General features: G+C 56.7%; 1 protein-coding gene across 10 annotated transcripts in view; it reads right to left on the minus strand.

Moving 5' to 3' along the window:
- The window catches only part of PLEC (plectin), a 54,485-nt gene that overhangs the window by 30,237 nt on the left and 7,332 nt on the right, over positions 1-16,916 (minus strand). For 2 of the 10 annotated variants that reach the window (XM_043484190.1, XM_043484189.1), the window contains exon 1: positions 2,617-3,330. The exons of 4 other annotated variants lie outside the window; for them this stretch is intronic. In XM_043484190.1, the coding sequence (XP_043340125.1) occupies positions 2,617-3,154 (538 nt within the window). In that variant the 5' untranslated portion in view covers positions 3,155-3,330. Of the gene's footprint in view, positions 1-39; positions 140-2,616; positions 3,331-6,238; positions 6,332-16,916 lie in introns of those variants that run through there. 4 more of the 10 variants (XM_043484193.1, XM_043484192.1, XM_043484206.1 and 1 more) reach the window with 3 other exon arrangements.

The following is a 16,916-nucleotide window of genomic DNA, read 5'->3' on the forward strand; positions in this document are numbered from 1 at the left end:
ACTGGAGACTAACGGAGGGCTGGCAGGGGCGCCACGCACCGTGAAAGGGAGCGGCAGGGCTCTGCACCTGCGGACAAGCCCGTGGGACAGTCAGGTGTGACGCGTGGCCAGGAGCAGCCAGCATCGCAGGGCACCTGCACCCGCAGCATAGAGGCTGCTGGAGCACAGTGGTGAGCGTGTTCAGACGGCACCTCTTCTCTACTGGAGTTCCAGTTCTTTCTGAGTTTTGAGCCAGGCTCACTGAGAAATGAAATTCATGTATGAAACCCATTCCCCCTAGGTCCATCTCTCCAGTAACCCCAGAGGAACCCTGTCCGTCCTCCTGGGCAGCTCTCTGAGCGCCGTCCTCCTCGGTCAGGGCTCAGCTCAGGGCTTCTCTAACAGGGACCCTCCCGGACCACTTGCTCTTCACCCAGCCCATCCATCCCACATGCAGGGGGCTTCTGGTCAGGGACTCAGCCTGGGACTGACTGGTAAGTGGCGGAACAAACAAGTGGACACTTCCCACAGGGATAAGCCGACCACCAGGGCACAGGGGAGGGGGTCGGAGGCTCCCTGGCTGAGGCTGGCCGGGCAGAGGCGGTCCACCTGAGCAAGGCCGCTGTGACAAGCGTGGCGGCTGGGCCATGTGCTGACCTGCAGATGGACCAGAGGGGCGATGCTGTGAGCAAGTGAGGGGTCTGTGTGACGCATCGCTGGCTAACTTTTAAAGTATTTATTTCTTCATTTAATTTGGCCGTGCCAGGTCTCCATTGGGGTCTGTCAGACCTAGTTTCCTGACCAGGGACTGAATGCAGCTTCTGCTTTGGGAGCGCAGCGTAACAGCCACTGGACTGCCAGGGAAGCCCCCCTTGATAATGTTTAAAACTCTGAGAAGTCAACAGTTCCCAATGTCATCAGAACCTTTCTAGCCAAGCCACCAGGACCCCTGCAGACCTGGCCAAAGCCCTGTGCCCCACCCAGCACCCGAGGCGCTCTGGGCGTCCTCTTGTGCCCAGGGTGGTGCTCAGATCCCCCTTGGCCTGGGGGACCGCGGGGAAGGGGGAGCCCACGCCCGCTGGCCCTGACTCAGCCTGGAGCTGGAACTCATTTCCTGTTGGAAACTCTGAGCTGCCACCGGCGGCGGCTGCGGCCGGGAAGGGAAGACTGAGTCACCCCCTCAGGGGTGGGGGCAGCCCCCCCCAGCCTGCTGAGCCACACCCAGTCCCCCCTCCTGGCCCGCAGCCAACTGCCCGCCCAGCCGCTCAGCCCAGCGCCAGCCCAGCCAGGCCACAGACAAGGAAGGAAGGAGAGAAAAGGAGGGGGTCCATGCTCCCCACACCCACGACCCAGGAAGGGGGAGAGTCTGCTCTGCCAGCCAGAGTGGGGCAGGGGCCCCATCAAGGCGACAGTCGGGGAGTAGGCTGGGCGGAGCCTGTCCATCAGGTGCTCTCAGAGCTGACCGCTGCCCAGCCCAGCACTACTGTCTCTGGTGGGGGACACAGTCACCCTACTGACAGGCGTGGGAGAGGCCACATGGTCAGCCCTGCCACCCACAACCTCCCTGACCCCCCGAGATGGGCTCCCACGCCTGGACCCTAGTTAGTGAGTCCAGGCCCAACTTGGGCCTGCGCCTGGGTCCCCTGACCCCCAACTCATCCACCTGGCAAACTCCCGCCCACCCTGCTAGCCTCACTCCAGGCCCCCACCCACCCCCAGAGACCACATTCCTTCCCAGCTGGAGAGACATAGAGCCCACCCTGTGTTGGGGATCTGCTACCCCCACTCGACACAGAGGCCGGTGAGCTCAGAAGCACAGGTGTGAGCCTGAGCTGCCCACGATCCTCTGCCCACCTGCGTGGTGCAGCACAGGTCCTTAGGGGCCAGGGGCTGCCACAACGCGGGGCACAGAGAGAGGTGCTGGCCCCTGGGACAACAGGACCCAGTCCATTGGGACCCAGGTCTCCCTGGGATGGTTCCACCTAGACCCCAGGCAGAGCCCCGCACTGCCACAGCCACAGGTCTGCTCTTCCTGTCCCAGCCCAGGGCTGCCTGCTAGGCCATCACCCACCCCAGGCTGACCAAGCACCCAGCCACCATATCACATCTGTGCCACACAACCCGGGGGCAGATGTCACCTCTGCTGGACAAACCCATGGCTCAGAAAGACCAGGCACTCATCCACACTTGGAGAGCGGCTATACCGCGTCCCATCCCAGCACCCCCTCGGCACGTCCCCACCCCCTGCAGAGAGAGCCTGGAGCAGACAAATCCCTGGGGCAGGGAGGGGGCGGGCAGGGCACAGGTGATGCTGGCGAGAGGGCCCAGGGTGCCGGCCAGGGCTGTGCCGACAGCTGGTCCTGCCAGTCCGAGAACCGCAAGCCCCACCCCCAGCCCTGGGGTGTGCCTGGCTATGGGTGGCAGTAACCCACGGGCTCCTCCTTGGTCTACCCACCCCAAGATCCTCAAGCCAGGAGGAGGAGCCCCGGCATCCACTGGCAAGAGTGCCCAGGCAGAGAGAGCGCCGCCTGCTGGCAGGAGCAGAGCTTTTGCACACCTGCTGCCCACCCCGACCACCAGGCCCAGGCCCAGGCCCCCCACACCCCCACCCTCCAGCTGGGGCCAGGGTGCAGCTACCTGTGGGTGGGGCAGGCTCCAGCCCCTGCCTCGCCAGGGTCCCTGGGGTGGTGGCAGGCACCACAGGGGGCTCGGTTGCCCCCTCCTCAGGCTCCTTCCGGCGGTAGACCCACCGCTCCTCTCGGGCAGGGTCCTCGGTGGGCAGAGGCCCCCGCTTGGGCGGGCAACCCAGAGGACCCTGCACGTCCTGCACGTGGGGGGTGCGGCGCGCGGGCATCACCATGGCCACGGGGCGGCGCACACGCTGCAGAGAGGCAGGCACGATCTCCGGGGGCAGGTGCAGGTACTGGCGCAGGTGGGCAATGCCCTCGTTGGTCAGGTACCAGTAAAAGTGGCGCCAGGCGAAGGTCTCCCGCACCAGGCCCCGCGCCCGCAGGGAGGCCATGGCGCACATGACCTGCAAGTTGGTGACGCCGGGCACGTGAGGGTGCAGGCTGCGGGGCCGCCGGTCCTTCTTGGCCACCATCACGCCCTCTCGGAAAAGCACCTCATAAATGGCCCGCAGCTGGTCCAGCGGCATGAACATGCCGGCCACCATGGCTGCGGAGCCGGTGAGCCGAGGGCGCGGGCGGGGCCCAGAGAAGAGGCCAGGAGACGCCCTGCACACAGCGCGCAAACGGGCCCCGGGGCGGGCAGGCTGCTGCGCGAAGCGCTGAGTTCGAGGGCGCGGGCTCCGGGCTTGCAGCTCTCGGCGCCGGGCTCTCTGGCTCCGTGCGATTCCTGCCGGCACTGCGGCCTGCCCACCGCCTGCGCGAGCCTCCCGCCCGCCCGCCCTCAGGACGCCCAGGCCGGCCCCCTCTGACTCAGCAGCAAGGGCGGCCCCTCCCACCCTCAGCCCACAGGGCCCCTCTGGGGGGGGGGGGCACCTTGCAGAGGGGCCACCCCCGAGGAAGGCCCCCTCCCGCAGAGCCGGCCTGAGGCTCCACGTCAGTAATTACATCAGTTTCTAAACACTTCCTTCAAGGTTCTAAGACTAGGGGGAGGGTGGACCGGCGGGAGCAGCCACGGACCCAGAGTCCAAAGGGTGGCAGAGGGAAGCGGAAGGAGAGAGGGCAGGAGGGTCCTCAGGCCGCGGTTGCAGTCTCAGGGCCTCAGGAGTCACAAGGACCTGAAGAGGGTGCTGCCCTTTGGGCAGGGGGCGCTCCAGGTCTAAGGGAGGAGGGCTGAAGTCTTGGAGGGCAGAGTGAAGGTGCTGGGGGCTCCGGGGTCTGAGGAGGGAGGAGGAGAGCTGGGGTCATGGAGGGCAGAGGTCTGGTGAGGAGAGAGGAGGTACTGGGGGCCTGGGGTCTGAGGAGGGAGGAGGGAGCTGGAGTCTTGGGGTCAGGGGTCTGGGAGCATGGCAGGGGCAGCTGCTACAGCACATAGACAGGCAGGCTGCAGGCACCACTGGCTGCTGTCCATCAGGCAGACGAAGGGACAGAGCCCCCACTTCCAAATATCAGACCCAGACACTGGCCGCCCTTTTTAACACTTGCCATGCTGGGCCAGATCAAGGGTGGTCCAGGAGCATGGAGTCAGCTCCGAGTCCAGAGGACTCCAAGCAGGGCACAGTTGGGGTGGGGGTGGGGGGCTCGAAGTGGGGCCTCCACCCCCCACCACCCCAGGCCAGCTGTCAGAGGCCAGAAGCTCTCAGCTGCCACAGGGAATCAATGTCACCAAGTCCGCCTCCCCCAGCCCCCCTCACCCCCCAGAGCCTCCTATGAGCCAGCTGGACAGATGCATGGGAGCCCAACTACACCAGGGTCTGGGAGCCCCAGTGATGGGGGGCCAGCAATGGGGAGGGGACTGTATGCTCCACGTGAGGACCCTGGATCCTGGCCCGACCACACCCAGTGGTCCCCCCCAGGCTCTCGCTGCTGAGGCTCCAACCGCAGACACGCCGCGCCTCCCCATCCCGCCTGCTACCCCACTCTCCCACCTGGGGCTGCCCCCTCCACCAAGCAGACACACCCATTCCCACCATGCACTGCCAACCCGGGAACTGATTAGAAATAGGGCGGAGGTGGGGGGATCCTGAGGTGGGAGGCGCCGGCGGGCAGGCGGCCAACAGGCGGCGCGTGGGGGCGGGGTTCCGAGGCCGTTGCCATGGCACTGCAGAACCGCTCCCAATACACACACCCGCGCGCGCGCGAGCCAGAGTTGTGGCAGAGGAAACGGCAGGCACAGCCAACTGTGCCCACAGCCCTGCCCACCGGCTCTCTGCGGCGCCGCTTTTCCTCCGCCGGCGGGCAGGGGCCCAGCGCGGCCGGACTCCGACTCGGGGAGGGCGGGGTGCCGGCTGGGAGGTCGCGGGGATGGGCAGCGGCGGCGCCCCCTCGGCCAAGCGGCGCCCGCGCTCCCTGCGGGCCACCAGGACCTGTGGCTTTCGGAACCAACACGAGCTGTGGGTTCAGGCCAGTACTCAGGCCAGCAGCCCGGCCTGGCCCTGCGCCCGCGGAAGGCCACTCCTGGCCTGTCCCTCAGCCCTCCCTGAGACCACCGCTGCTCCCCCTGCCCACCCCACAGCCCCACGCTGACTTCCTCTCCCTCCCAGCCACCCCGTACACCCAACGCACATTTTCTTAGTTTGATTCTCCGATCTAACCCCCCAACCCCCAAGTCCCCCACCAAACCAACCCCAAAGCATCCCCCCTCCCAAAATGATTTCAAGCCGCACCCAAGGCCCCCAGCCAAGGGTCTCTCCTCCCAAACAGCCCTGCACTGGCCTCAGCCCCGTCACCCCCACCCTTGCCATCCCCGGCAGGAGAGGGCAGCAATTCGCGGTGCTCAATAAAGGGGGCGGGGCGCGAAGGGGCGTCCCCCTCCCGCCCACCAGCCCGGCCTCGCCGGCTGAGGGGAGGAGCAGGAAGGGACCTGGGGCAGGATGTTCCCGGCCTGGCCCGCGCAGCCGGCTGCGGCACACCTCCCTCGGCCCTACTCCCAGCGCACCCCCCGCGCCTCCGAGGTCCCAGGGGGGAGAACGCCCCTTTCTGCCCAGCCCCCACACTGCGGGAACCGCAGCCGCTGATTCAGCAAAGGCAGGGCCTGGGCGGGCAGACAGGGCGGCCCCCTCCACCCCACTCCAGGCCCCTCCGGGTCTCCAGGGCAACCAGTCGGCGCCCTTGGGCAGCCCCCAGCCGCCCCCCCCCCCATCCCAGAACAAAGAACTGCAGTGTGGACTTGCCCGGAGCCAGCCCGCCTGGAGCCTCCCCCCAGTGATTCCCCAGGCCCGGCCGAGTCCCTTCGGACGCTGGGGGCAGGCCGACGAGCTGGGCGGGGACTCGACAGAGTGCAGGAGGAGAAAGTGCCGACCCGACCGCCAGCAGAGGCCAGCTCCCGCCTCCGCCCCGCCCCCGCCGCCGCCGCAGCCGCCCCGCCCCCTGACACACTGCAGGGCTGCAGGGCTGCGGGGCCGCGGGACTGCCGCTGGAGCCCTCCCAGCCAGCCTCGGGAGGACCTCGCACCAGGTGCAGTCCTGGCGGGGCATGGGCCGGGCCTCCTGAGGCTCCAGCTCCCCACTCCCAAAGCTGCGCCCAGAGCTGCAGACTCCGACCGCTGCTCTGTGGGGAGTGCATCCAGGCAGAGGTCAGAGCTTGGTCCACAAACCCCATCTCCTGTCTCGGTCCCCGGCCTCGGCCCGCACCTTTGAGGGAGCTGATCTCTTGCTGGATGGCTCGCGAGGGGTCCATGTCTCCGCTGGGGCTGAGGGCGGCGCGGCCGCCGCCACGCAGAGTCCAGCCCCGCACTGCACTGCCCAGGCCAGAGCCGCAGCCTGGGGGAGGAGCCGGGAGGCGCGGGGCGGGGCTTTCCAGCCGGGGCGGGGCCTCGGCTAATCAATGCGCAGGGCCTGGCCGCCAGCGCATGCTCCCATCCGACGCAGCCCTCACCCCTCCAGCCTCCAGCTCTCGATCTCCTGACCCCGCTGACCCCAGCCAGACTGCCAGGCCAGCAAGCTGCATCCAGGCGCGCCTGGCAGGCCCAGCCCCCACACACAGTCCCCGACCCTCACCACTGGCCACCCTCGGAGTGTCCTGCTAGTCGCCTCTGCACGTGGCTTTCCTGACCTCGAAATCATGGCCACGCACTCCTTGCAGGAGAGGCCCGACAGTCTGGACCTCCTGGCGATCTTCCCAGCCAGCGCTCCGGGTGAGGCCCAATGGTGGGTCCCACTGGGCAGAGGCAGGGCGCTTCATCACGGCTCACTTCCCCACCTGCCATGCTCTCCACGTTATCCCTCAGCTGGGGGCCCTCCTCCACCCACCTGCTCCTCTGGGTCACCTCAGCCCGTCGGGTGACATGACCCCCCCCAAGTGGCAGCCAGCCCCCGCCTCCCCACTGGGAGGTCCCCACCAGGCTTGTCTCGGGGTGCTCCTATCTCCCAGCTCTGGAGGTGCCACCACCCACCACCCAGCAGATCCAGCCAGCACTCTGGGGTCATCCCGCCGTGGGTCAGCCCCACGGGTCCTGGTGGCTCCACCGTCTGGTCTGTCCATCTGCCACCAACTGGGTCCCAGCACATCTTGCGGGGTCCCCACCACCAGCCCTACGGCTAACAGGATCAGCCTCCTGGACACCGAGCATCACTGCCGGCACCCTGGGGAGAATGTTCCGGCTGGCACTGGCCAGTGGGGTGAGCTCGGCCTCATTCATGGTGCCGCGGGCACACCGCTTCAAGGTCAGCCCCAGGCTGCGCCTCCTGCTCCACCCTGGTCCTCTGTGCGGGGCTGTGGGGCACAGGCACCCTGGGCTCCCACAGGCCTACACCCCAGTCTTCCCTCCGTCCTCACCCAAGGCTCCTCCCTGGGGGCCCACACCCTCCCCAGGCGGGCTGCCACCTTCAGGCGTCCACGCTTCCTGCCGCAGGCCCGCCAGGTGTTGGGTCTGGACTCGGGGGCACGTGATGACACCACAGGGGTGAAGCCAGCAGCACCCACAGGTACAGGCTGATGAGCAAAGAAGCAGCTCACACCCCCTTGGTCCCTGGGACTGGAGCTGAGCTCCTCCACCACAGCCAGGCCCCCTCCTTCCCAGCCCCTCTGTCTGGGACAAAGTGCCCCACAAGTCTCCTGAGACCCTGGCAGGTGTGGCCCCGGGCCAAAGGCAAGGGGGACCCCACCCCCACACACCCCGCCTGCCAGCCCGACCGTCCCGCTGCTCCCAAGGCCCTCCCTGCCCTCAAGTCCGCGTTCCCCACCAGCACTCCCCAGCTTCATGCTGCGCCCACCCCGGGACAGCCTGCCCTGCGGCGGCTCACTAGTGACTGGTGGACAGGTGATAGCCACAGACGGCTTCTATGTAGGGTTCCCCGTAATCATACGGGGGCACTCTATTAACGGAGGTTTACCTCATTAATAGATTAAAGGAGAAAACCTATGTATCAATCTCAAAATTGCTGACAACTCATAAAAACTCACTGGGATTTCTGATTTTCACAAAGTGGCCCAATAAACTGGGAAAGGAGGTCCAGGGGTCCCTCAGGATCTGAGGGGAACTGGTGCCAGAACCCCAGCCAACACTCAAATCCTTGGATGCTCAAGTCCCTTATAAAAACTGAAGATGTGTTTGCATATAGGCTAATACAGTGCAAGTGCTACATAAATAGTGTCAGTCTCTTCAGTCGTGTCCGACTCCTTGTAACCCCACGGACTAGCCTGCCAGGCCCCTCTGTCCATGGGATTTCCCAAGCAAGAATACTGGAGTGGGTTGCCATTTCCTCCTCCAGGGGATCTTCCCGATCCAGGGAACAAACCTAGGTCTCCTGCCCTGCATGCGGATTCTTTACTGTCTGAGCCAGAGCCACTGGAAGCACACAGATAACTGTGACTACAGTGTAAATCCTATGTAAACAGCACCCACAGCAAATTCAAGTTTTACTTTTTGGACCTTAAATTACTAAAGTCCCCAGTGGCCGAACCACGGGTGGGGAGGGCCAGCTGTTAACAGGAGACCAGACTTCCGTCTGAGTCTGACAGCAACACTGCCCCAGAGGCCTCCCCTGTGGGAAGTACTGGAAGCAGGAGCAGCTGGGCGGTAAGACTCAGCATGGTGGCTGGGATGTCCCCAAAGCCACGCGGCCAGAGGCCAGAGCGAGCCTCCAGGCTCAGCTGCTGGCAAGGTGGATCCAGGCCCGTGAGGAGGAAAGGAAACCGTACACACACCGCTCTGACCACAGAGTGATGACAAATGTCCTTTGCCTCCTCAGCACCTAAACCAGCACCATCAACCACCCATCAGAACCAACAGGGAGCTCACTAGAACGCCCAGCCTGCAACATCCTTCTGAAGACTGGAGAGATTTCTTATAGGCTAACAATGGTGAGTTAGAAAAAGAGGGTGGGAGAAACCCTGCACTCGCAGCGCACGATATAAACTTCTCTGGCACAGATTGATAAAAGTCCGTCAGGACTTAAATTCAGAAAGCCCCACAAGCACAAAGAAAGACCCAGACCCATGTGCAGACTCACGTTCCCAGTGCAGGGGTCCAACCCCACAGGACCACTGCGCCCAAGCTAGAACTGCGTTCCTGACAGGCACACCTGCCCCGCACGCCAACTCTGTTAATAATTGCCTCGTTTACCTGCTCACATGATTTCATATCAGATCGGCAAGACGCTGCTGTTTGTCTGCAGCCCTGACTCGGGGTGCAAGGTGGGGGTGGGGAGCGAGCCCTCTCAGGCACTGCAGAACCTGGCAGACAACCTGTGTGTATTAGTCGCTCAGTCGTGTCTGACTCTGCGACTCCATGGGCTGTCGCCCGTCAGGCTCTTCTCTCCATGGGATTTTCCAGGCAAGAATACTGGAGGGGGTTGCTATTTCCTACTCCAGAGCAGACACCTTAGGACCTTGTAAAAACATTGTGTTTGAATAGGAATTATTCCCCAGACACAGGGAAAAGTGCCCCCATCTCGTCCCCTCCCTGCCCTGCACACAGTATGCAACTCACGGTCAGGACTGGCTTCCTCTTCAAATCTCTGAAATTTCTTTATGGGGAAAAAATCAAGTAAACACAAACATGATTCTCGGTTTTCCCTCTTTCAACACAAAAAGTGACCCTCTGCCTGCACTGTCGGGAGGTCCCCCGCTGCAGACCTGCACCCACCCTCCCTCAGTCACTGCCCCCATCCTCTGCCCTTAGACGCACTGCGGTTTTTAGGCCTGACAGACACTTTCACTGGCCTGGTTCCCACCATTTCACCAATACAATCCAGAAACCGGGGTTCTGGAATTCTGCCAATCTGATAGGTGAAAAAACAAAACAAAAACAAAACGGCACCATGGTGCAGCTGGAGCTTAAATCTTGCTGGTTTGACCCAGAAATTCCATTTGTAACAACAGCCATAGACACACATGATCCAGCAACACAGCTCTTCTATGCAGCAGTTTCCAACAGCACAAAAGCTGCACTAGACCAAATCTACTGGTCCACGGGAGAAGATCAGTTTCAATAGGAGGCGGTCCTGAGCGGGAAGCTGCCCAAGGACACGACAGTGAGGCGGTGCTGAGACCAGCGGGCGGCATGTGTGCCTGAGCCCAGTCACGCTCCTCCGCCGGCCGCTAACACGCTGCGGCGGTGCAGGACCAACTCCCCTTGCCCAAGAGACGCCTCGTGTGCGTTCTCTCCCTTAGTACACCTGCCGCCGACCAAAGACACAAATACATAAATAATACAAAATAAAGAGGTATGATTATCATGCAAATCATGAACTAATGCCATAGAAGGATCGTATTTGTTGTAACATTAAATAAAAACAAGTCACACATGTCTAAAACACTAAGTTGGTGCAAAAGTAATTGTGGTTTTTGCACTGTTGACATTTGCTGTTTGATATCAGAATACCTTCTTAAATAAATGTGACTATGCTATACATCATGTTAATGTGCATTTCCCCCTTTTTGTTTTTCTGCTAGTAATGTATTACTTGCTGTTTATCTGTATTTTAGACTTATGGAAATGATGTTAGACAAAAAGCAAATTGGAGCAATTTTCTTATTCGCATTAAAAATGGGTTGTAAAGCAGAGGAGACAACATCAACAACGCATTTGGCTCAGGAACTGCTAACCAATGTACAGTGCAGTGGTGGTTCAAGAAGTTTTGCAAAGGAGATGAGAGCCTTGAAGATGAGGAGCGTAGTGGCCAGCCACTGGAGGTTGACAACAACAATGACCACCTGAGAGCCATCATCGACGCTGATCCTCTTACAACCACACGAGAAGTTGCCAAAGAACTTAATGTCGACCATTCTAAGGTCGTTTGGCATTTGAAGCAAATTGGAAAGGTGAAAAAACTGAATGAGTGGGTGCCTCATGAGCTGACTTAGCCCACGTGAGCTGATCGCAAATCAAAAAAGTCCTCATTGTCTTCTCTTATTCTACGCAACAACAACAAACTATTTCTTGATCAGATTGCGACGAGTGACAAAAAGTGGGTTTTATATGATAACCGGCAACGACCAGCTCAGTGGCTGGCCTAGGAAGAAGCTCCAAGGCACTTTCCAAAGCCAAACTTGCACCAGAAAAAGGTCATGGTAGAGATTGGTGGTCTTCTACCCATCTGATCTACTACAGTTTTCTGAATCCCAGCAAAACCATTACATCTGAGAAGTATGCTCAGCAAATCGATGGGATGCCCTGAAAACTGCAACACCCGCAGCCAACACTGATCAATGAAGAGGGCCCAAGTCTTCTCCATGACAACGCCCAACCGCACATCACACAACCAACCAAGCTTCAAAAGTTGAATGAATTGGGCTACAAAGTTTTGCCTCATCCTCCATATTCACCTGACCTCTCACCAACCAACTACCACTTCTTCAAGCATCTTGACAACTTTTTGCAGGGAAAACGCTTCCACAGCCAGGAGGAGGCAGAAAATGCTTTCCAAGAGTTCACTGAATCCCAAAGCATGGATTTTTACACTATAGGAATAAACTTATTTCTTGTTGGCAAAAATGTGTTGATTGTAATCATTCCTATTTTGATTAATAAAGATGTGTTTGATCTTAGTTATAATGATTTAAAATTCAGAGTCCAAAACCGTAATTATGTTTGCACCTAAATACTTCACAATATTAGATTACCAAGTTACACATAAACTAAATTATACTATAAAATACTGTGCACATTTTTCTTAAAAAGAAGCATAAAACATAAAGCTGCGGAGGTTTTACAGAACACCTACCAACCACTTCAGGCAACCCGGAGGGACGGTGCTGACCAGCAGCCCTGGAAGGTGTGCTCCCGTCAAGCCCCCTGGTGCTCGTGACTGTGACCTTAAGTGGAAATTGGGTCTTTGCAGATGTGATTAAGTTCAGGGTATCAGGACGAGATCACTCTGGCATATCTGGGTGAGACCTAAATCCAATGACAGTGCCCTTATAAGAGGCAGAAGAGATTTTCCCAGAGGACAGGCCCGTGAAGAAGGGGCGGAGGCTGCAAGGATGCAGCCGCAAGGCATGCTGCAGCCCCCAGACCCTGGAAGAGGCAGAGGCAGGCAGGGTCTTCCCTGGAGCCTCCAGAGAAGCCAATGCCATGCCAACACCTTGACTCTGGCCTTCTGGCCTCCAGAGGGGAGAGGAAGTTTCTGCTGTTTCAGGCCACCCGTTTGTGGTCATCTGTTATGACAGACACAGGAAACTAATGAAGATATTTTTACCAGGAGTGACAAATGTCTAAAAGCGTGGTGCTGGTTTTGGAACTGGGTAACAGAAGAGGCTGGAGAACTTGAGGAGTGTGGTAGAAAAAGTCTGGACTGCCTTGAGCACAAATCACCGGAAGCTGGAGGAAAGGTGGTCCTTATTAAACACAGCAAACAACTTGGCTGAGCTGAGTTCCACTGCCAGGTGCAAAGTAGAATTTGCAAGAGATGAACTTGGATCTTTAGCTAAGGAGGTTTCCAAGCCAAGTTTGGGAGGTGTGACCTGGCTTTTACCTGTTCCTTGCAGTAAAGTGCAGGAGGAAGGACGTCAATCGTGGAAGGAACTGTGAAACAAGAAGAGAGCCAGTGCTGCTGATCCGGGAACTTCACGCCTATTCAGGTTCAGGAGAGCTGACTGTGGGGAGACTCGCTGTGAGGACAGAAAGCCAATGACGTGACTAGACAGTCGTCCTCTGAAAAGAGCTGATGTCTGACTCGTAGATCCAACCATCTCAGCACAAGCTGGGGTCAGAGAGGGGCCGCCTGGGAAGGAGGAGCCTCCTCCCTGATGGCATGGGTCCCTGTGGCATACACGGGAGACCCACACGGTCAAAAAGGGTGCTGTATCAGCAGAAACACTGCCAGCTTGGATAGAAGAGGATGAAGGAAAGATGTTGGAATTCAGGGGTTCTGCAGGCAAGAAATGGGGCGACAGAGCAGCTACTCAGCTTCAAACATATGCCGCCCATCAAGGGAAAAATCGTGACTTCCCTGGTGGTCCTGTGCCTAAGATTCCGAGCTCTCAATGCAGAGGATACAAGTTCGATTCCTGGTCAGGGAACTAGATCCCACATGCTGCAACTAAGAGCCAGAGCAGCCTAATAAATAAATAGATTAAAAAAAAAAAAAAAGTGAAAGATGACTCCAAGGGCAGAGCCTTGGGCCCAGAGACAGAGGCTGGCAGAGATGAAGGTACAGAGAGCAAAGCATCAAGCCCCAGATGGGTGTTCTCAGGCCTTCAGCCATATTGGAACTTGCCCTGCTGGGTTTCAGGCTTGACTGGTGACCCCTTTATCTTTTCTTCCTCCCTTTGGGAGTGGGGCTGTCTACTCTCTGCCTCTCCAACACTGTATTTTGGAAGTATACAACTTGATTTCTAGCTCACAGGTCCACAAATTGAGACAGGTTTCACCCCAGCGTGGACCGTATGCAGAATCTTACTTATATTATACCTGATACAGACAACTTAGATGAGATGTGGGGCTTTGGATGAGATTTAGGTGAGATTTTGGACTGAGTGTTGTGGCTATAAGACTTTTGGGGATGCTGGGAGAGGCAAATATCTTTTGCACGTGACAGACATGAATTTCAGAAGGCAGGTGGCCGTGCACTGAAGGATGACTCCAAAAACAGACAGAAGCTGTGAAAGTTACTTTTGGAAACAGGGTCTTTGCAGTTTTAACTTAGTTAAGACTCTTGAGATGAGATCATCCTAGACTATCAGGAAGACCTAAGTCCAGTCCTAAGTGTCCTTACAAGAGACAGAAGAGAAGATGCAAGGGAGGCCATACTGAAGACGGAGGGGCCACTGCAGTGATGCAGCCACTGGAAGCTGGGGGGGCCAGAAACATAAACTGCCCCAAAGCTTCTGGGGGTGCTCGGCCGTGCCGACACCTAGACTTTAGACTTCTGGCTCCAAAACTGTGAGGGAAAACTTCTGTCATTTTAAGCCACCCAGATTGTGGTGATTTGTTACAGCAGCCACAGGAACCCAAAGCAGGGGGTATGCTGGGGGGTATCTGTATTGTGAAAACCCCCACGAGGTCCTGTGGTGGTAATAACAGTAAAGCTCAGGCGTGCCCCTTGAGGCTTAACCCTGTGTCTGTTTGATAAAATTCCCATGTAGCCATTTATTTAATAAGAAAGGAGGAAAAAGATACATTTCAAAACTTCAAAATATACACTCACTTGAAAGACAAAATAAGACCTGGATCAAGATCATAAAAGCCACACACCCACCCAAAGACACCTGATGTGGACACTTCTTTCTGACTTCCTGGCGCCTGCCTCCCCTGCACCCCAGCCATGCACCCCAGCCCCCCAAGCCATGCCTTCCCCACTCCATGGCCCCCAGCCCCCATGCTGCCCCAGGCCCATCTGACCACCAGCCTGCCCAAGATCTCCCAGCCTCCAGGGTCCTTCCAGGCCCTTCCTCCCTGCAGCACGGGCCCTGGATGCACCCCACCCCAGGATGCATATGGGTAGCAGACGCCCCCTCCTCCTTCCTGGCCCTAGGGCAGCAGGAACAGTCCCTGCCAAGTGCTGACCATCCAGCTGGGAAGACCCTTCCCCAGCTAATCCAAGACCCAAGCTCCCCCGGAGGAGTGGGGAGGAAGACAGAAGGGGAGCAAGCCCTGCTGGCTCATCTACACCAGGGGCCAAATTAGAAATACAATCATTTTTTAAAAATATTTCTTCATTTATTTGGCTGCATCGGGTCTCAGTGGCAGCACTCGGGATCTTTGTTGTGGTAGATGGACTTAGCTGCCCCGCGGCATGTGGGGTCCTAGCTTCCCAACCAGGGATCGAACTCGAGTCCCCAGCATTGGAAGGTGGACCCTTAATCACTGGACCAACCACCAAGGAAGTCCCAAAATACAATCACTTTTAATGATAGGCCCAAACAATTGCTCTCATCTCACACACTAGTAAAGTAATGCTCAAAATTCTACAAGCCAGGCTTCAGCAATACGTGAACCATGAACTTGCATATGTTCAAGCTGGTTTTAGAAAAGGCAGAGGAACCAGAGATCAAATTGCCAATATCCGCTGGATCATCAAAAAAGCAAGAGAGTTCCAGAAAAACATCTATTTCTGCTTTATTGACTATGCCAAAGCCTTTGACTGTGTGGATCACAATAAACTGTGGAAAATTCTGAAGGAGATGGGAATACCAGACCACCTGACCTGCCTCTTGAGAAACCTGTATGCAGGTCAGGAAGCAACAGTTAGAACTGGACATGGAACAACAGACTGGTTCTAGATAGGAAAAGGAGTACGTCAAGGCTGTATATTGTCACCCTGCTTATTTAACTTATATGCAGAGTACATCATGAGAAACGCTGGGCTGGAGGAAGCACAAGCTAGAATCAAGATTGCCGGGAGAAATATCAATTACCTCAGATATGCAGATGACATCACCCTTATGGCAGAAAGTGAAGAACTAAAGAGCCTCTTCATGAAAGTGAAAGAGGAGAGTGAAAAAGTTGGCTTAAAGCTCAACATTCAGAAAACTAGGATCATGAGATCTGGTCCCATCACTTCATGGCAAATAGATGGGGAAACAGTGGAAACAGTGGCTGACTTTATTTTGGGGGACTCCAAAATCACTGCAGATGGTGACTGCAGCCATGAAATGAAAAGACGCTTACTCCTTGGAAGGAAAGTTATGACCAACCTAGACAGCATATTGAAAAGCAGAGACATTACTTTGTCCACAAAGGTCCGTCTAGTCAAGGCTATGGTTTTTCCAGTAGTCATATATGGGTATGAGAATTGGACCATAAAGAAAGCTGAGCACCGAAGAATTGGTGCTTTTGAACTGTGGTTTTGGAGAAGATTCTTGTGAGTCCCTTGGACTGCAAGGAGATCCAACCAGTCCATCCTAAAACAGATCAGTCCTGGCTGTTCATTGGAAGGACTGATGTTGAAGCTGAAACTCCAATACTTTGGCCACCTGATGAGAAGAGCTGACTCATTTGAAAAGACCCTGATGCTGGGAAAGATTGAGGGCAGGAGGAGAAGGGGACAACAGAGGATGAGATGGTTGGATGGTATCACCGACTCAATGGACATGAGTTTGAGTAAACTCTGGGAGTTGGTGATGGACAGGGATGCCTGGCATGCTGCGGTTCATGGGGTTGCAAAGAGTTGGACATGACTGAGCAACTGAACTGAACTGAAATGTCCAAATGTAAAGGGACCAGATGAATAAGGTGAGGTAATACTTCCACATAATGGAATACTTAGTACTGTATCCACTAAAAAGCATGAGGGTGCCAAGACCATTCAGTGGGGGAAGAAGAATCTTTTCAGTGAATAATGCTGGGACAACTGGATATCCACAAGCAAAAGAGTAAAGTTGAGGGACTTCCCTGGAGGTCCAGTGGCTGGGACTCAGCGCTTTCACTGTGGGAGCCCTGGCTTTCATCCTTGGTTGGGAACAAAGAATCAACCAAAAAAAAAAAAAAAGGAATAAAGTTGGATCACTACCTCATGCCATATTAAAAAAATCAAGATAGATAAAAGAACAAAATGTAAGAGCAAAAACTATAAAACTCTTGGAGGAAAACATACATATAAATCTTCATAACTTTGGAATAGGCAACAGTCTCTTAAATATGACACCAAAAGCATAGCAACCAAGAAAAAAAAATAGATAAATTGGACTCGCCATTAAAATCTCTTGTGCTTCAAAGAACATCATCAAAAAAATAGAAGACAACCCATAGAACCAGAGAGTATTTTTGCAAATCCTCTATCTGATAAGGAACTTATATCTAGAATACATGAAGAACACTAACAACTCAATAATAACAAGAAAAAAACCCAAGGTAAACACAGATAAAGTCTCTGAACAGACACTTCTCAAAAGAAGACACAGAAATAACCAATATGCAGAAGAAAA

The sequence above is a fragment of the Cervus canadensis genome, chromosome 12 (assembly GCF_019320065.1).
Source record: "Cervus canadensis isolate Bull #8, Minnesota chromosome 12, ASM1932006v1, whole genome shotgun sequence".
NCBI lineage: Eukaryota > Metazoa > Chordata > Mammalia > Artiodactyla > Cervidae > Cervus > Cervus canadensis.